Source organism: Protopterus annectens, chromosome 3.part1 (assembly GCF_019279795.1).
Source record: "Protopterus annectens isolate FY-2018-M chromosome 3.part1, PAN1.0, whole genome shotgun sequence".
In the NCBI taxonomy this organism is placed as follows: domain Eukaryota; kingdom Metazoa; phylum Chordata; order Ceratodontiformes; family Protopteridae; genus Protopterus; species Protopterus annectens.
Window position 1 is genome coordinate 1856154763 of NC_056732.1, and position 20991 is coordinate 1856175753.

The 20991-nt window shown below is 39.8% G+C and overlaps 1 protein-coding gene across 1 annotated transcript in view; it reads right to left on the reverse strand.

Moving 5' to 3' along the window:
- Nucleotides 1–8081, reverse strand: part of LOC122797929 (zinc finger protein 605-like) — a 146388-nt gene extending 138307 nt beyond the window's left edge. The window contains exons 1-2 of the mRNA XM_044066448.1: nt 7005–8081; nt 6420–6890 (exon numbers count right to left, since the gene is read on the reverse strand). Coding sequence (XP_043922383.1) covers nt 6420–6890; nt 7005–8081 — 1548 coding nt within the window. The remainder of the gene's footprint in view (nt 1–6419; nt 6891–7004) is intronic.
- Nucleotides 8082–20991: the final 12910 nt, after the last annotated feature.

A 20991-nucleotide genomic window follows, 5' to 3' on the forward strand; every position in this document is an offset into this window, starting at 1 on the left:
CCTTGTAGCAGCTTAAGCCTTCTGAAGCCCTCTGAATACTTGTCATAACTTTTCTCAATGAGTTATTTTGCTTTCAAAATCACAATGTTTTTAACTTTTAATGTGAGGTAATCCAACTCAATCATTTCCCGATTGCTTACTTTGATTCAAATCCTTTATCAGATCTCCTAGCACTTGTTCTATCCATCTGCTAAAATTTCCTCTTTATCAAGTATTGTGGAAAATGCCAGTGTTTATGTATGTGCTCTGAATTTTTGTCTACTACCCTTAACTGTTAGTATTGGTGCATGATCAGGGGGTCGGCTCATACTTACTTAGTGCTTATTTGAATGGTAATCACATAATGGACTCGATGCAACACCTTTATCTAGTGTTTATGCTTATTTGCCTGTTAAACATTTAATTTCATGACACAGAATTACAGTGTGCATTCTGTGTCAATCATGGCAAATTACCGTTCTTAATCGCCACCCTCCAGCATGTCAATCACGGCGGCCATGCCCATTCCTGTGCAAACTAACTGGTAGGTTAATACACTTCAATATCACCTGCTTCTATGACAACTGTCTTGTCTGTGCTCAGTTTCATTCGATGTGACTTCAGGTTTGTATTTATGCCCCAGTCATTTGCTGAACTTCTTGTCCACAGTCTGCTTGTAATGCCACATTGTCTGTGTACACCAGCTTTGTTGATCTGTCCCCTTCAACCAGTTAGCCAGTGTGGTCCATTACCAGTATAAACAACCGTGAGCTCAGAGCTGAGCCTTGATGCACACCCAACCCCATTGGGAACTCCTCTGCAAGTCTTTATACTGTTAGTACTTGTGCCACTGGGTCCTTGCACATAGTCTGCACTAATTCTATCAATGTTTCTGGGACTTCAGTACATCACAGAACTGCCCAAATCAGCTTTGTCAGAAGCTTTCTCCAAGTCTGGGAATGCTCATTTGGACTCTATCCTCATCTTTAGCTTCTTCTCCACTATCTGTCTCACTGCCAACATTTATTTATTTATTTTATTTATTTATTTTACATTTGTTGACCAGAATAGTCCGACTGGATACATGTCCATTTTCAGTGGAGGCCCGGGGAGAAAAGCTCCAAAGTAAGTTACACAAGCAATCTTAACATAATACAAATTAAACACAATTTACAGACTCTGTTGAGGAGTATAAATTATACAGTCTCACAAAGTTCTAATCTGGCTTAACAATTAAAACACAGTTGAGTTCCATTTACAAAATAGTACTTTTACACTATTGGATTGAGCATGCTACTTCCTGATCTGAATCCAATCTGTTCATCTCCTATCTTACTTTCTGTTTATATTTTTCTGTCAGTCATCCTTTCCTGCACTTTCTTGAAGTGCGACAGGAGTTTGATACTTCTATACTGCCTGCAGTTGTGAATGTATAAGGTAGTGAAAAAAAAAAGCCAACATCAGGGAACTTGATGTAAGATGATATAACAAAGGACAGCATAGCAAAATTACAATCTCTTACATCACTATACATGCTTAGACTGCAGTTATAACCACACTAACCTATGAATAACAGCAAAATGGTTGAGCTCCAGATAGAAATTGCACAAACAGAAGAAATCAATCAACATCTCACTCTTCCACTGCACAGGCTGATTGTCTGTTACTGAAAGTTGTCTGTATCATGCAAACCAAGTGTTTAACAAACTTTGAGACACTAAGTGTTATGATCATGCACCACTGTGACAACTCTACCCAACTAGGTAACGAGGACTATTGTCACCAAGAACCTGAATATCTACAACTTTAGAGCATATGTGCAGTAATCCTTATCAGGAAGTCACAGTTAAACACTCATGTTCCTGGACTTTTAACCTCAAACAAGACTGGACTAGTCAAAGTACACAAAATACAAAGCATACATGCATGTACAAGCAAATAGTAGGTTAAATCCCATAGAGTGTATTATTATGGATCTCATACTACCACATCAACGGCAACCCCCTAAGCACACAACCTGTGGTGAGAGATCTGGGTACTCAGGTTGACAACAATCTCACATTTGACCATCATGTGGTGGCAGTGGTCAGAAAAGCCTTTTAATTGGTTCATCTCATAAGTAAAGGGACTGCATCCAGAAAAAAAGGAGGTTATTACCTTTCTGTACTCCTCCCTCATTAGGACAATAATTGAGTATAACGCCTCATTTGGTATGTACCTTTCCAAACACCTGCACAAACTAGAAAGACCACAGAAATACCTCACAAAGAGAATCCATGGCCTCCAACACATATCCTATGCGGACAGGGTTAAACCACTATCACCCTACTCGGTATCATACAGATTGCTCAGAGGTGATCTGTCTCTCCCCTACAAGGCAATTTCAGACCCTGCCCTACTAGAGATGCTCCATATCCGTAAGTATAACTCCTCACACATTACTCACTTGAAAGGCCTAAATCTAATATGTGACATCAACAAAACCTGCTGGAAAGACAGGTTTGTGTCCCAGAGGCTGCCCAGTCGCTGGAATAGACTTCCCATACACTTCAAACAGAGTACCTTGCTGACCGTCTTCAAGCACAACCTTGATGAGTGGATGGATGGGAAACTATAAATTTGTCCCAGGGGTTCCACCTGTGTCCCTCATTGACAGGGGCATCAGGTGTTGACTGAGGTTTCTTTTTGGGGGGATAAACTCTTGGCTAGGTTTGTAAGGGACTCAGAGTCATTAGCCTAGTAACCTCCTATGATCCCGTGATCAAGAAACAAACTGACCAGCCATAATGTATTCTGTTAAAACAAACATAATTGAAATAAAAATAAATCAAAAATGATGGATGATCCCAACCAGGAGTAACCACCCACACACCCACATCAAAGTTAAAATAGTAAACTTTTGAAATAAACAAATCAATAAAATGTTACAACACATTACTGTTTAGTAAAAAAATAGAATAAAAAAATATATATACAGCAGAAGTAAACAAAATACACAGTTTGTACCAATTTATTCCTCACCTTGCACCCACGGAACAGGAGCCGAAACCACTGACTTATCACAACCTTACAATCTCACAAAAATAAAAAGTTGGCTTACCTGTAATACCCCAGCACCTAGCTGGTGTAGTTATGGTTCGCACAGTCTTCCGGTAGTAGTCTTCCTCTACAAGGATGACAATTTCAAAATAATTCCTTCAAAAAGTTAGCAATGTAGCCAACATCCATGTAACAAGGCATGACTCAACAGGACTATTTCTCCTTTTATAAGACAAAAGATCGCAAGAAACTCTCTTCCAGCTTCTCACGCTGTGTTCTGAACTGAGCCAGAAATCCTGCAGGAAGTTCAAAGCATGCCATATCTCCTACAGAGCCATACCCCACCAATAATGGCTTCCATGTCACTTTTCATAAACTGAAATTACAATCCTTTAATTGTGAAGCATTGATAGAGTGGAAATCTGTCAGACCTGAAGAACGAATCTCTGTCTCCATCGCCTCATTAATGTGAATGGGGACATTGTCACCTCTTTTCACTGTCTCACTGAGATGAATGGAAAAGTTTTTACCTGACTTCACACCTACTGAGGTATTGTCTTTGTCACAGAAGTTTTGTTTCAACTGAAAATTCAAGTGATTAATGATCTCCAACACTTAGCTAAAAATAATGAGATGATTTATTTATTATTTATTTTATTTATTTGCAGTTTGATTACCGGGGAAGTCCACTGGGCTGAACTGGCCCATTTTCAGTGGAGGCCCAGGAAGAAAAGCTCCAAGATGCATTATACAATTTAGATAAAACTGATAGTTAATATTAAAGATAGTATTATGTAGAATAGTTACTCATAAATGCATTCAGTATCATGCATTCAGTATCATGCATAGTTAAATTCATTAAGCTTGAAGGTAGGGATCATACAGTTTCATTTGAGGAAAACAGATGTGTTAGGTGTAGAAACAGTTTACATGCAAACCTTTTAAGAAAATGTAAATATGCTTTACATGCACACAACAGTAGAATGCTATTTACAATATTTACAAGGTTGGGCTGTGTGAAGGTAGCTGTAGGAGTTGTTGAGAACTTAGAGAGAAGCTATAAAAATTGTTGAGAGCTTAGATAGGCTCATAGGAAGATAACTATGAGAGTTATAGAGCTTGGGAACCAGAGAGAGAACCCCCTTGGATTAGGTTGGATGAAGGCAGGTACATTACATTTAGTGGACAGGTGTTTGAATAGTTGGGTTTTGAAGTTTTCTGAGTTTGTTATGGTTCTTAGTGTGGAGGGAAGGGAATTCCATTTTTTGCCTAGTGAGAAAGATAGGAGAAGTTGGCCAGCAGGACGTTTAAGTTTATGGATAGTAATTAATTTCTGATTTTCAGATCTGAGAGCTCTGTTGGGTGTATAAGGGGGAATGATGTTAGTTAGAGCGGGACATTTTGTTGGGTGAAATATGAGTCTATGTGCAGTAGTGAGTTGGAGATATTCTAGGTAGTTTGGGAGTTCAAGCCAATTCAAGGATTGTAGGGTTAGGCAGTGATGGGTGGTATTTTTAGATTTAGAGTCAAATTTAAAGATCTTGTTGTAGCAGTTTTCTAGTTTAGAGGTGATAGAGGAGGACAGGTTGGTTAGGAGAGGGGCTCCGTATAATAAGGAAGGAAGAAGATAAGTCGAGGCCAGAGTTTGCCTGGTAGAGTTGGAGAGAAAGCGATTATTCCTATACAGCATACCTAGCTTTTGGTGTTTTTTTTAAATATTTTGTTGAATATGAATATCAACATCTAAAAAGAACCTCCTGCACGGAGGCAAATGCACGGCTCAAACCAATTAGTCAACAAAACAAGAAGATAGAGCCAGCATACTGTGACCTGAAAGACTTTATTAATAAATAAACAACAAAAAACAGACCGGTTTCGGCTGAACAATATCACAGCCTTCCTCAGTGTGAAACAAGTAAATCAATCATCGTTGTTTAAATATACCCATCTCAAAGCTCATTGGTTCTTACCTAAAATTGTTCATTAAGACCAGGTGGAAATAATCCACCTAGTTTGACAATCCACTTCTTTTCTTTGGCATTTAAAATGGAATGCCAACCTGTCTTATTGGATCGACCTGTCTTATTGGATCAATTCCCTCTTATGATATCAATGACCATAAAAGAAAATTTGGCAGTTTTGTGTACCAATTGATGTTTAAAAAGTGCATTGTGGACCTTTTTATTCTTAATGCAACTGATGTGTTCTGATATATGTAGTCTTAGTGGACGGGAGGTTTGTCCAATATAGAAAGAACCACAATTGCATGTGGCCAAATATACAAGCCAATCACTGCTGCAATTGGCAAAAAAATTGAGATCATAGACCACAGCGCAATTTCTGCTAGAAAATTGTTTGGACTTGCTTACATAATAACAATTAGTGCAATGGCCACAAGGAAAACAACCCATTAATGGTTCACCAGTCAGTGTAGTCTGAAAAGGTTGTGAGTTATTATTCATGTTGCCACGTTTGTAGTGATTGAAACAGGAACTTAGATTTTTACCTTTGCGAAAAGAAAATAAACCTCTGTCTGCAATGATACTGGCCACCTCATAACCACATTGCAGAATATTCCATTGTCTGTGCACACTCTGAATCAACGTATCCGAGTTTCTGGCATAGGTAGTTACAAACCTAATGGGTTGTGGTGCAGTGACTGTGTGATCCTTATAAGTCAGGAGTTCCTGTCTGTCAAGTGAATTGACATGGTTGCTGGCCTTTACCACATCTCCCATACTATACCTCCGGGATTTGAACCTGCTTGTCAAATCCATCTTTTGTTTTTGAAAAGTGGAATCTTGAGAACAGATATGCTTCATTCTAATAAATTGTGACTTTGGAATATTACGTGCAGTATGTGGCGGGTGAAAACTGGATGCATGAAGGATGGTGTTATACTGGGGATACTTCCTGAATACTTCTGTACCTAATGTGTGATCAGGTAATCTATTTATTGATACATCCAAGAAGGTGATGGTATTCAAATCATAATGTACAGTGAACTGTAACCCCCATATATTGTTGTTCAAATAGGATATGAAATCAGTTAGTTGATATTCCTCACCCTTCCACACCATCTAACAATCGTCCAGATAATGTCTCCAGATGTCAATATATTCAATAAAAACATTGTTTTGGCAATCATAAATAATATGTTTTTCAACATAGGCCATAAATAAATCCACATATATAGGGGCAAATGATGCCCCCATTGCTGTGCCTTTTGTTTGCCAATAACAAATGTCTTGATAAAAGAAGACGTTGTTAGTTAGAACATGTTTTGCTAAACCCACCAAAAAGGAATTAAAATCTGGTTGATACAGACCCGCCACCTCAAGCCAATAAGCCAATGCATCCAAACCTGCTTGATGGGGAATGTTGGTGTATAGGGCACTTACATCTAGTGTGCACATAAACCAACCAGACTCAAGTTGAGTATCTGAAATAATCTGTAAAAAGTTAGTGGTGTCCTGCAACCGTGATCGTACTACATATAACAAAGGCTTCAAATGTTTGGTGAGGTATAAAGACAATGGTTCGGTAATGTACCCTTTCCCAGATACTATCGGTCTACCAGGTGGATTCACAGGGTCCTTGTGGATTTTGGGTAGGAAATAAATATGTTGAGATGCCGAATCTTGGATCATAAGTTGATGCATAATCTCATTGGTAATAATAGCTTCATTCCTAGCCCAAACCAAGAACTCATCGATCTGTTTTTTAAACCTGAAAGTTGGGTCAATGGCCATTACCGAATAATATCTTTGATCCAAAAGTTGTCTTTTAGCCTCACTGTCATAATCACACCAATTCAGTACAACTACAATTCCACCTTTATCAGCAGAGATAATAACTATATCTCTGTTGTTCTGTAGTTCCAGAATAGCTTGTTTTTCAGCCAAAGTAATGTTGTTTGATTTAAAATGTATATCAGAGCTAGAAAAATGAAGATCTTTGAGAATGCTATTCTGGAACTGATGTACCATAGGATGCATAGGGGGAGTGAAACTTGATTTGTGATATACAAATTTGTCTTTGTTATAGTTGCTATCTGTGTCACCAAAATACAATTTCAGATTCAAATTTCTGCAAAAAGACATGACATCTTGCGGCAATGTGTCTTTAGAAACCATGAAACCTGGTATAAAAGTAAGACCTTTATTCAAAACTGACATGTGAATGGGTGACAAAACAAAACCAGACAGGTTTAAAACATTCATATTTGTGATGACATTCAATTCTGCATTGCCATTTTCAATAAACCTTGAATGTTGTGTATGCCTTCTGTGTTTACGCCTCCCCCTCTGGTATCTGGGCCTAAAGGGATTAATCCGGGTGTCCTTTTGGGGGATGGTGAGCCTGATACTGCCTGCATTGTCAGTGCAAGATGAGATGTCATCCGTCGATGACCCAATATTTGCACTCCGTTTCCTGAGAATGGAACGGGGTCTTTTCCTTTTTTGAGTTCGTGTAGGGAATGATGTAAATTTAACATGTTTGCTATTGTAAGAAAAAGGATTTGCACTTAGGTAGTCTGCTTGATCTATTTGAAACTTTTTGATTTTCCTAGATCTGAGTTGTTCTTCCAAATTATGAAGGTCAGTAGCTACCTTACTGAGTTGTTTATTGAAAAAGGATTCTCCCTCAAATGGCTTAACCTCACCAGCCAATTTCGTGACTGCATCTATTTCCCTGTCGATTGCCCAGTCATGAAATTTAGATAAAGCTTCGACAAAGGCCATAGTTGCTTGTTGTTGTATTTTGGACCATTGGCTATTGAGTTCTTCATCAACTTCCCCCACATGGGGTTGTATACGTATTCTCAAACCTCTCAGAGTTATTCCTTTGGCAATGTACGCCTTAAACAATTTAGAATGCCAGACATTTGATCTTAAAGATCTCAAATGTTTGTGTAATTTTTCAAAAACCATTGCACAAGTAGATTCAGGACCCACTTGCTCATTTGTACTCATATTGCTCTGTGTAGAAGACCCGAGCCCAAATGCTCCAAGGTCCTCCCTATCAGCAGCCAAACCAGTAATCAAACTAGAAAGATCCATAGTGCAAAAAGAACAAAAATGATAATGTAATATAGACTCAAAAAATTATTTTCTATATAAAGTGTTTAATGCTACTAACAATAATAGCCAATTACAACAAGCTATGTCAGCAATAAAAGTCACAATAGAAAGGATTCCAAAATAATGGTAATAATAGAAGGACAATAGCAGCTCAAAATAACATTTGTTAATCTTGTTAAAGGCTGCGTCCTTATATAAGATATAAAGATGGATCGTCCTCGCTATTGGAATTTGCTGTGCAATGGAAAATATTTGGCCAAGGAATATAACTGATCAAAGTACAAGACTCCAAGAAAAATTATTCGTTGTATGTGAACATCAATAGTCAGTGGATATAATGTCAATAGCTGGGATCATAAAAATCACTAGAATAATAAATTTGACATCAGAATCATAAATGCAGTCAGGAAATCAATCTGATAATGAGACAGATATTCAGATATAGCCACTGAGTGGAAGCTGAATGTTTGATGTTGTTGTCAAACCTAACAGGATCATATCATGTCCAAGAACAACCAACCCTCAGTCTAATCTAATATATAATATAATGTTATAGTTGGTGGATCTTAAATGTTACCAAATGTTGGAGGTGTGTATCCTGAAATATCCTATGTCTAAGTAATAAAAACTAGCTACCGGGGAGGGGATAGGTGGAGGGAAGGTGGTTGGACTAGAGAGATAGAAGGTAGGAGGGACTAAAGAGGTGAAAAGTTAGTAGGAAGAAATGTTCCAGGAGGGGGGGGTTAATAGAGGTGAGTATGGCAGAAAAAGTATCAGCAAAGAGCAGTTTAAAGGCTGTAGTTGGAAGGTATGAGCTAAATATTTCCAGCCAGAAAATGATGGCTGCCTTTACAGAGGGTGGTTTGGGGGGGGGGGGGTATTTACAGTCTAAGGATATTAACTCAACCAACTGCTTGTGAAAAAATAAAACTTGTTGGGATTATAAAGAATATCTAGGATTTATATTGGTAGATGCTGCCACCTAATGGTAGAGGGAGATAGCAAATAGCAGGGATAGTTGGACTAGTCTTAGGTTTAAATATATTCTAGGGGTAGTGATAACAGGAGGGGGAGAGGGCAAACTTTCTGCGGTAGGCTGCTAGAACGCACACACAGGAGGGCAGACTAACTGTACAGGTAGTACATCAAGTCTAAATTTAATTAGTGTTAAGAAACATATATTTACACAATCTTGTTGGGGGGGTCTTCTCAGTAGTATTTTTCTAAGTACTAGGCAAGCTGGCCAATTCAAGGTGTCTTCAGGTGATGGCTGGAGGTATTCCTTTTGCGTTTAAAGCAGGGAGGGAGCAACCGGGATGGATTAATTTACACAATCTTGTTGGGGGGGTCTTCTCAGTAGTATTTTTCTAAGTACCAGGCAAGCTGGCCAATTCAGGGTGTCTTCGGGTGATGGCCGGATGTATTCCTTTTGCATTTATACCTGCCACTCACTCATGTTATATTCTTATCATCCAGTCTCCCTCTCAACCACTCTGTTTAGTCTGTTCTCAGTCAACACTACTCAATGTTATTCTATGCATTGTATGTTAAAGGTATTCTATGTAATAGAAATATGTATGTAGACTTTATTTCATGATATGAGCTTTTCTCCCTGGGCCTCCTTTGAAAAGGGGTAGTTCCACTTACTCAGTTGGACTATCCCAGCAAACAAATGCAAATAAATAAATAAAGTCTATCAAACTGCTTTGAGGCAAATCAAAGATCACAGCTGCATGAACAAAAGTTATACTGACAGTTGGGTCCATCTACTATTGTAAGAGTGATATTAGCAATTGCTGGCTTGGTTACACTAAACATAATTATTCATTCATTTATTTATTTATTGACATTTGTTGACTGGAAAAGTCCAATGGGTTAGAATAACCCATTTTCAGTGGAGGCCTGGGGAGAAAAGCTCCAGTAACAAATAAAAAATGACTACAGCAAACAACTAAACAAAAACTATTATACAACAGGATAGGATTTACAGTAATAAGAAACCAAACAAATATAAATAGCATTTCTTAGTGATAGAAATATGCAGAGTACGATGTCATTATGCAGTGACAATAAATGACAGTAGGACTTGCACAGATTATAAATGGACAGCTTGTTTAGGACATTCAATATAAACAATCATGACACACAGTATATTCTGTACAATATGAAGGAGATTATACTTTTTCCTTGTGGAAGTTTCTTAAGGATTAAATATTGATTAGTATACTTTGTTTAAGAGAAAGTCACAGAAGTACAGTTGGTTTACTAGTGTTTGAGTTGATCTAAAAAAGGGGTAGTTGGACTAGTCTTAGGTTTAAATATATTCAACTCATTGGTGTTGGTTTATGGCAGTATGACGTTCTGAACACAAGGACAGATGTGATTATTAAGAAAGTGATTTTTAGGGCGACTTTGAAGGTTTTCATAGACTCAATTTGTGTTATGGAGGGGGTAGGGCATTCCATAGCTTTGCTATGGAGTAAAAGTATAAGCTTTGGCCTGCTGTTTATTAGTAGAATGAAGATTTCGGGTTGGGATATAGGAATGTACAATAGAATGGAGTGATGGGTAGTTATTTGGATTGTATATTAATTTATGAGCAAGAGTTAGTTGAGTGTATTGGAGGTAATGTGGGAATTCCAACTATTTTAATTCTTTAATGGCGTGACAGTGGTGAGTACTGTTTTGCTGTCCAGAAGCATATTGGACAAGTTTATAACAGCATGATTGTAGTTTATTGCTTAAGGATGCTTGAAGGTTGGCAAAGGTGGGAGAACCATAGAGGAGTGACGGGCGTAGGAGGGAATGTGCCAATTTTATTCTTGTGGGTTTATCCATATACAGTTTATGTCTATATAGTTCACCTAGTTTTGAGTGTGTTTTTTTTATTATGTTAAGAATGTGTTGTTCAAATGACAGTTTATCATCTATAGTGATGCCCATAAGTTTTGCTGTTTTCACTACTTCAATTTCCATATTATTTAGGGAGTAGATTTTGAACTATTGAGGGGGTGGTTTGGAAGAGAATATTAGTAGTTTGGATTTTTTGGTATTAAGTAGTAATTGAGCTTTGTTTAGCCATGTTTCTATGTTTGAGAAGGTGTTTTATGTTATTTTGAGGAAATCTGAGAAGTTTCTGGCCAAGAATATAACAGCAGAGTCATCAGCATACTGGATGAGGGAACTATGTAGGGAGACAGTATGGAGATTATTTATAAATACATTAAAAAGTAACAGTCCAAGAATGGAGCCCTGGGGGATGCCTACTTTATTAACCAGATAACCAGACTGATTATTTTGCCATCTGACAGATTGTTGTCTATCTTTCAGGTAGCTATCTTTCATTACTTATCCAATACAAAAATCCATTATGTCTGGATGACATATAAATATCACCATTGTGATGACAAGTCTGTGATAACTGCTTTTATATTTTTTTCTCAGTAAGTTGTACAGTTCTTCAGATATATGCATTTGTTTACAGGTAGGTTGTGTAACTGCATTTTCAGGAATTTAGCTGAGATGGATGATGCTAGTAAAGAAATCTACAGATGTCAGGAAGTTTGAAATTCCACTCAGGATAGGTATTGAGTTAACCAGTGGCCTATAAACTTACCAATAGCATCTTAAATCCAGTAATCCCTACTCTCTTTGTTCTATATTACTAAATCACCCGTCTCCCTATCACTGTTTCTTTTTATCACCGATCTTTTGTAGATTCCTCATCCACCCAGATCCTTGATCTATTGAAGGGTGTCTCATAATGCACAACACTTTTAATAAACACATCATTTTCACTACATCTATCCTTCTTAACAACTTAATGACTTTTTACATCCATTATAGCCCTGCTGTTATAATTTCAGACAACTTACTATGATATCCACCACTTCTAGCATTTCTTCTCCTCTCAAATTAAAATAAACACCTAATCATCCCCTGCTTATCTCTTCCCTATCTCACTCAGTCGAGCATACATGATTTTATGCCTCTGCCATCTCTTATATTTTTCTGGAATTACACACAAAGCTCCTTATATCCTCTGCCAGCTATATGGTAACATACAGAAATATTCAGTTAACATCATTCTCTCCTCTCTCCACTTCCTGTTAGCCTCCTCCTCCTCACAGTCTCTTCAACATCACCATCAACAAGATACTGCTGTAAAGGAAGGAATACGTGTGTCGTCTTTCTCCACACATCTGCCTACCATACAATCTCCACTTACCAGAACCTCTAACATTACTTTGGCATATCATGAGTATAATCATCTTGGAAATTCCTTTCAAAACTATATAAAAATGCCATTTAACTACTCCAAATGACTTCCATGTGTCAAATAAAAGTATTTCAGTCTGTTTACTCACTTCTTGTTCATTTTCTCCTTATGCTTAGCCAGTAACCCCATCAGTTACCTACGGACATTTTCATTCTCACAAATCTTGTTCACGTTTGATAAGCTCCTTAAAATAATTTCTAAATTGCCCACCAACACTCCTGATAGTATCTCTACATCAGCCTACCAGTTATCAAAATGCAACAAATAAATGAATAAATTAATAAATTATATAAGCCTATAGCATCCACTGCATTAATAAGAGTTTCAAGAATATTTTAGTCTAATGACCATGTACACATTGCCAATACCCAGCCTCAGGCTTTAGTTCCTTTCTCAAGGAGTGAAAGACCAGTTAATCCTGGGGTAAATTTGCAAGTTACCATAGAGTCAGCCAATTTTAAAATGAAAGAAGCAATTGGATCTCATTTCTTACCCTGCAGAGGAAGCTTATTCCAGAGAGGGGGAGGAACTGGGTGAGGAATCTATCTGTCCATCATGTTCTGTTTAAATGCTGACGAATGTTCTGATCTCTGGTTCTATATTTACCTCTGCTGTTTGACATACTGAGATACAGGAGGTCAAGGACCACTGGGAATGGTGTAGTACGTTAGGCACAGATTACTCATCAGGAGTCTATAAGACACAAAGCATAGGGACTAAGGTTCTTACGAGCAGAGACTTTTTGGTTTGGATCTTCTAGGGTGCTTCAGGTTTTCTGATATGTTGAGTGAGGTCCATCTCAAAGAAAGTGTTGCACTTTATAATGGATCTGCTCAATGCTAAACAGAGGGGAATGATAACATCTCTGGAGTGGAAAAAATACCACTGGCTATTAGTTGTGCTATATAGCAGGATTTTCTGACTATAGTTACCAACCGATGATCAAATGTGAGGGAACTATCAACCCAAATGCCCAGGTTCCTGACCATTTTTCATTTAATCAGGGAGCATTATTCTAAGTTAAGCGTAATTGTTGTTTTCAAAACAAACTGTACTACACTTTTTAGCATTCAATTTAAGGCCATTATCCCTACACCAGGTAGTAACAATGAGGGGGTTTTGACAATTATACCAATTTATAGTTGTCTGCAAATTTGGTTAAACAGAGGACTTGATTATCAGTTTTGAGATCAGAGAAATAGATACTAAATAGGAAAGGAACCAGTACAGACCTCTGGGGTACTCCACTGGTTACCTGATGATATTTGAAGAGGCACCTACTACACATTATGTTTGGGTTCTATCATTCAATCATGTTGCTACCCCCTTACTACCGAAGGATCTATGTTGAAAGCAGACAGTTTCCTTACAAATCCAGCATGTAGTAGAGTATTGAATGATATGGCCAGACCAAGATAAGCTGCATGAACAGCATGACCGCTATTGTCAGCTTTGTGACCCACTAGAAGAACTTAACAATATTTAGCAGGTGTGATTTCCCCTTACTGAAATCAAACTGTTGTGGGTCAAGCCTAACAAGATTTTTGGCATCACAATTAATTAGATGAGCTGTAATATACTTTATGCTTTACAGATCACAGTCATCAGGTGGATTGTTCTATAATTTTTATTGTCTGCTGTAGCGCCCCCTAGTGGACGGGTATCACTGCAGCAGAACACCAGGATATGGGAACATACCTGGTGGCTAAGCTTAGATTAAACAATTTAATAAGAGATTAGGTGAGAACATGTTTTACATTGCTTATTAAGATCCCAGGCATGTTATCAGGACATATGAAGGAAACATTTTTGGTCTTTGATAGTACCTTAAGAACATGTTCCTTTCCCCCCCCTCCTTTTCTGCTTCATTCTCTCTGGTCATCCTAGTGCCTGGTCCATTGTCAGCTCTACCTGCTCCTTCTTCCTTCACCAGACTATTCCAAGACAGCATGGCTGGAATGGATCTTAAGGGCATCCTGGGGGAGCATGGGATGCAATGCCAACAACTCCTATTGCTGCTGCAGTGATATTTTATATGACATACCCTTATTTCCCTGCACCTCACCCCTCTATTCAACATGAACATTGGGGGCTACTTCCTTCTATGGACCATGCCTCCCCTCAGGGAACATCTTCAATGAAAGTCCTCCCCCATAAATAGGCATACCCATCACTCCCTGCCAGTGCCTCAGATGCCTGTGAGACTAATTGAACCAGGTCCCTTGGGTCATAGTCAGGGCTTTACCCATCTATACCACAGTGCTTATCACTTGAGATGTAGTTAGGGGTTTATCCCTTTATACCACAGTACTTTTCACTTGGGATGTAGTTAGGGCTTTACCTCTCTATACCGCAGTGTTTGTCACTTGGGATGTAGTTAGGGATTTATCCCTTTATACCACAGTGCATGCCAAGAACATGTTCCTTAGTGATGACAAGGGATATAAGTGATACTGTAATGAGTGAAGTTTGAATAGGCTTTCACGGTAAAGTTTGTAGTGAACTTATTTGCTATTAAATTTGTGATGTCACTAGGACTGAAGTTGGGTGCCCCCAGTAAAGAAACGTTCTGAGCAATGCTGAGTGCTATTTCTTACACAGGAAAAGATCTTTCACTTCAGAAGCTAATCTCTATTCATGGGTTGCTTTACTGCCCCCTGCCTAACACTCTTATATGCCTCCTCTTTCCTCCTTTCCTAACTACCTTATAGAACTCCATGGGAAAACCGTCTACATTAGTCAGATTTTCCTTTCCAATTTTTTTTAATCACCTTCAACATTTTCATGTTCCCTCATTTGTTACATAGGTTTGTAGGATCACAGACAAGTATTGGACATTCAGACCGCAGACCAGTATAAGCCTAGTCAATATCTGAAATTCAAAAATTTCTCTCCAGCCTTAAGGAAGACAATACAAGGCTGACTGGAGAAGAATTTGAGGTCAACCTTCCAATTATCTAGGTTTACCTTAAAGTAGCAAGGACGCTAGTTTGCTTGAGATATAGTGGTAGTTTGTTCCAGATGTGAAGGATACATTTGGGATATGAATCTATCCCACCAATGTGTCTTATTTGTTTGTAGATGAAGATTTAGGATTTGAGGAACCCTTTGCTCTGTGAAGGAAAAGGTCAGAGAGGGTTGTATCTTTCATGGATTAAAATACTAGACACAGATCTGCACGAAAGAATCTATAAGATGCTAAGTATAGAGGGTTCCGAGTCTGTTCTGATAATTAAAACTTTTGAGGGAATTGATCCTTTTTTTAGTTAGTAACCTTTGAGTCACTCAAATTTAGTGATATGCTTAGAAAATTACTTTCCAGAAGTGGCATTATATTCAATTACAAGTCTGATAATATACAAGTAAAGGACACAAACACTTATCCAGATATAGAAGAAATGCATTTGGAAATTAGATGAGACAGACAGAAGGCTTTCTTATCTACTGTAGAGACATAACAGTTAAAATATAAGGAATTATCAGTAACCATGCCTAGATGTATCACTTGCTCACAATCACACAGTAAGCAAATGTGAGTGTAAGAGATCAAACTCTGCACAGGAAGGAATTTTTTAACAGCTCAGAGCTTTACTCATCTGCATTAGCTGTCATGTAAACACACACACACACACACACACACACACACACACACACACACACACACACACACACACACAGAACCCCCCCACACACACACACACAGGCACGCACACACACACACACACACACACACACACACACACACACACACACACACACACACACACACACACACACACACACACACACACACACACACACACACACACACACACACACACACACACACACACTCACACATATACACACAGACACACACACAGACACATGCACAGACATACACACACCCACACACATGCACAGACACACACACACACACACACACACACACACACACACACACACACACACACACACACACACACACACACACACACACACACACACACACACACACATACACACATTACATATTATATATATAGATTGCACAATTGGAAATTAAATTGACCTCTGTATTGTAGATCCACATTTGTCAACAATGCAGATGGTAACAGTTGTGCAGTAATGGACAGTCCCTGTGGAAGGGGGAATATAGCATTTAGCGGAGGGTTGTGCAGTCTCTGAGCTAGTATATATAATTATCAGTGGGATTGGGGGCACATGTGATATGCTGGGGGCTCGCCCCCTTACAAAACACTTTTTCAGAGTTTAGCATGCTCCAAGGGCAACCTTAGAGCATGCATAGATGGATGTCAGCATTCATGTTTCAATGCTATTCGGTCAGTCTTAGGCAAACTGACATAATGTTCATCGGGCTACATATATTACACACACACACACACACACACACACACACACACACACACACACACACACACACACACACACACATGTGTGTGTGTGTGTGTGTGTGTGTGTGTGTGTGTGTGTGTGTGTGTGTGTGTGTGTGTGTGTGTGTGTGAGACACAGTTGGCATAATGGTTAAGGTCTTTGCTTCCCATGCACACTGTATGAGCCTGACCTCTGGCCAATGGCTGTGTGGAGTTTGTATATTCTAACTGTGCCTATGTGGTGTGCCTCCTACCTCCAAAAAACACTCTGTTTCCACCTCAAGCTGACCCCAAAGAAAAAAGTCTTAAAAGGAGTTGTTAAGAACAGCATAGACTCTATATGGTACCTATCAGGGGAATATTTAGAATTCATAGGTTCATAGGTTCATAGGTTCATACTAGGCTATCTGCCCTAGGGCATTTATAAGCCTAGCCAGAATGTGTTTGGCTTTCGCCACCCATTTTAAATTTATTTCGCTATGCCCTTTTTCGAGGTTAGTATACTGTGCCTCTGTCTAACAGTGACACAGAAGTGATACCCGGGGTAAACCTATGATCTCCCATCCACTCATCAAGATTCCTCTTGAAGAGAGTCAATGAGGGACTCTGCCTAACCTGGACTTGGATTTTATTCCAGAGTGAAGGGAGCCTCTGGGTTATGAATCTGTCCCTCCAGCATGTCCTGTTTATTTCAGTGCTGAGGTTCAAGTCTCTTGAGCGTAGCTCGATGGGATTTGGATTTTCTGAGGTGCAGCATGTCCATTAATTCCGGGTTGGACATGGCTTTATACATCAGGCACAGATCGCCTCTGAACAGGCGGTATGCCACTGAGTAGAGCTGGAGTTTCTTTAACCAGGCAGCATATGGCATCTGTTTGAGCCCTTTGATCCTCTTGGTGAGGTACTTTTGGGGTCTTTCCAGTTGCTGCAGGTGTCTGGTAAGGTACATCCCAAAAGGGGCATTGTGCTCAATTATGGGCCTGATGAGGGATGAGTAAAGAGGGACGATGACCTCCCCTGATCTAAATGTGAATCCCTTCATGATTAGGTGGGCTATATAAAATGTTTTTCTAACCACTTTGGCCACGTGGTTGTCAAATGAGAGATTGCTATCAACTTGGGTCCCCAGGTCCCTAATTACTTCTTCTGTAATGAATGGATTACCCCCTATGTGGTAATTTGTGGGCACTTTGTTTTTGCCAAAGGGGATGACTATACACTTTTTGGCATTTAGCTTGAGGCCATGGCTCTGGCACCAGTTGTCTGTTTCTATGAGGCCCTTTTGGAGGATGCTTGTGTCGGCTGGAGAGTCGATTATGGCACCCAGTTTGCAGTCATCTGCGAACTTGGTCAGCCACAGTCCTTCCGTGTTGGCCTGTACCTCCAAGAAATATATACCGAACAAGAGAGGTCCCAGGACTGAGCCTTGTAGGACACCACTTGTAACTGGTTTGGAGTCTGACATGGCTCCAGCAATTCTAACCATGTGGGTTCTGTCTCTGTCCTTGAGCCAGTTTGCAATCCATCTAGTGACATAGGGGTTTATATTTAAGCTGGTGAGCTTATCTATAATGCCCGAGTGGGGTATTGTATCGAAGGCTTTTGCGAGGTCCAGGTAGGCTGTGTGGACCACCTTCCCCTCGTCAATGGCCTTGGTGACTGTTTCAAAGAAATCAACCAGGTTTAAGAGGCAGGATCTGCCCTTAACAAAGCCGAACTGGGTAGGATCCAGTGTCTGTAGGTCCCCAATATCTTTATTTATGAGGTCCATGATGATCCTTTCCATAGCTTTGCAGACCAAGCTAGTCAGGCTTATGGGGCTATAGTTTCCAGGATCCGTTGAGGCACCACCTTTATAGAGAGGGACCACTGTTGCTGTACGCCACTTTTTGGGCACATATCCTGTAGTAAGGCTGAGATTGAACAGTAGTTTTATGTTTGGGTTTAGCTCTTCTTGGAGTTCATGTATAGAAGCACTATTCTCTTGCACCATTGCCAAATTATGGAACTCCCTCCCACCCACAATTACCTCCGTACCATCATGCACTAACTTCAAAACTTTATTAAAAGCGCACCTAAAAACATGCTGGCTATGCCCTTGCAACTCCCACTTTAATATCATCCACCCCATCCAACTTCTACCTTTCTTTCACCTCCACTAACTACCTTGATGATAGCAAGCTCAGATGCTCATAAGCCTAGTACTTATTATACAGCAGGAACTTCTCATTGTTACATTTGTTAATGCCTGTTATGTACTTCACAGATAAAGATTCTAGTTGTCTACTGATGTACTATGTTCTTCATCTGTAAATATGTTGTAAGTAATTTCTATGTTAAATTGTTAATCGCTATGTAATCCAATTTAACTACTGTCTGTTTATTTTACTGTGGAGCTTTTCTCCTCGGGCCTCCACTGAAAATGGACCCACGTCCAGTCGGACACTCCCGGTCAACAAATTTAAATAAATAAATAAATAAATAATAAATGTAGGACGCAGCCCGGGACACCGTCTGGTCCCATTGATGCTGTGTTTTTTGCTTTGGAGAGGGTGGCTCTTACCTGAGCATCTGAGATGTCAGGGGGGGCAGCACTCTGCTGGGATAGATATTTGCCCTTTTGGTAGGGGGGGGGAGAAGTTTGCGCTGAACCTGTCAGCTAGGATTTTGGCAATGTCTGTGGGTTCGGTGTATTTTTTGTCATTTAGGACTAATTCTGAGCATATCTGGGAATTACCACCCAGGTTCCTAACATAACTAAAGAAAGCCTTGTGATTATCCTTAGTGTTCTGTGCAATTTTTCTCTCGAAGCTGGCCTTAGACAATTTTATGAGTGCCCGTAGTTTTTTGCTAATACTGATCAGTGATGCCTTCCCTTTTTGGGATTTTGCTCTATCATTTAGTAGCTTCCTCCTTCTATTGTATAGTTTGTTTATGGCTGGGGTCCACCAGACAGGACGTCTGCCTTTGGAGGATTGGGGCTTGGTTTTATTTGGGATCGCATGATCCACGCATTCCTAATTGTGTTCATAGAATGTGTTTATAAAGGATTCTGCGGTCTGGGCTGTATTTTCCACAGGCCCGGGGGCTTTGAAGGATTCCACCTCGGTTTTGAGGAGTGTGAAATTTGCTTTAGGGAAGTTTTTCACTGTGGTTTTCTGGGCAGGGGGTGGGGTCGGGATGTGAATATCCAGTGAGATTAGTTTATGGTCTGATCTTACCAGTGAGGGATACACTTCTGGTCTGGAGCATAGAGTCCCCATGTTGGTGATGATCAGGTCCGGTATGTTTTCCCCTCTTGTGGGAGTGGTAACAAGTCGTTCCATAGCATTTGAGTTTATAAATTCTAGGAACCTTTGGGCTAGGGTGTTGGAGCTAGAGTAATGCTCCCAGTCTATGTTTGGGTAGTTGAAGTCACCCAATATAATGGTGTTTGGAGAGACCTTCATATTTTCCAGTGTTCTCAGGAAGGCCGAGTGGGGTTCCTGGGTTTGGGAGGGTGGTCTGTAGCAGGCTATAAACTGGAAGGCAGTTTTACCCACTGTTAGTTGCACATGGATTGTCTCTGATGCTTCATGCTTTGCCACCAACCTGGAGGTGTGGGCATCTTTGTGGAGCAAAATATCCTCTAGACAGGAAAACATTGATCACAGACTGTAAACTATGTCAGAAGTAATCACTCAGTGGTATAGAAAGTGGTTCTAGATGATTTGGTCACATTGACTAATGTCACCAAAATAGGCGTGGGTATTTGCCACTAATAAGTGGTTTGAGGCCTGCTCTGAACTACAGCAGGGACCCATGCTAATGGTGGGAGGAGTCTATGCATCTTTACTATCCAGTGTGTGCCTGGCAGCCTTGGGTCAGAAAGCTACTTGTGTCACCTGGGACAGCTCTGTTGAATGAAAGCTGGACTTAAAATAAATCAAAGTGCCAAGCATGGACTTAGGATTGCCACTTGCAATATTGGTTCACTGACAGGATACAGCACGGAAGTGGTTGCCATGATGACCATTAGGAAGCTGGACATCCTGTGCATTCGGGAGACATGATAGAAGGGCAGTACAGCAAAGCCACATGGCTTGGGATCCAGTCTCTACTACTCAGGTGGGAGGATGCCACACTAGAAATGGTGTGGGATATGAGATGAGGAAGAGTCTTCAGAAGACAGTGTGAGTGATGTCATCAGATTTAATGACAGACTCTTGGCAGTCTCTAGTGTAAATACATGTAGGTA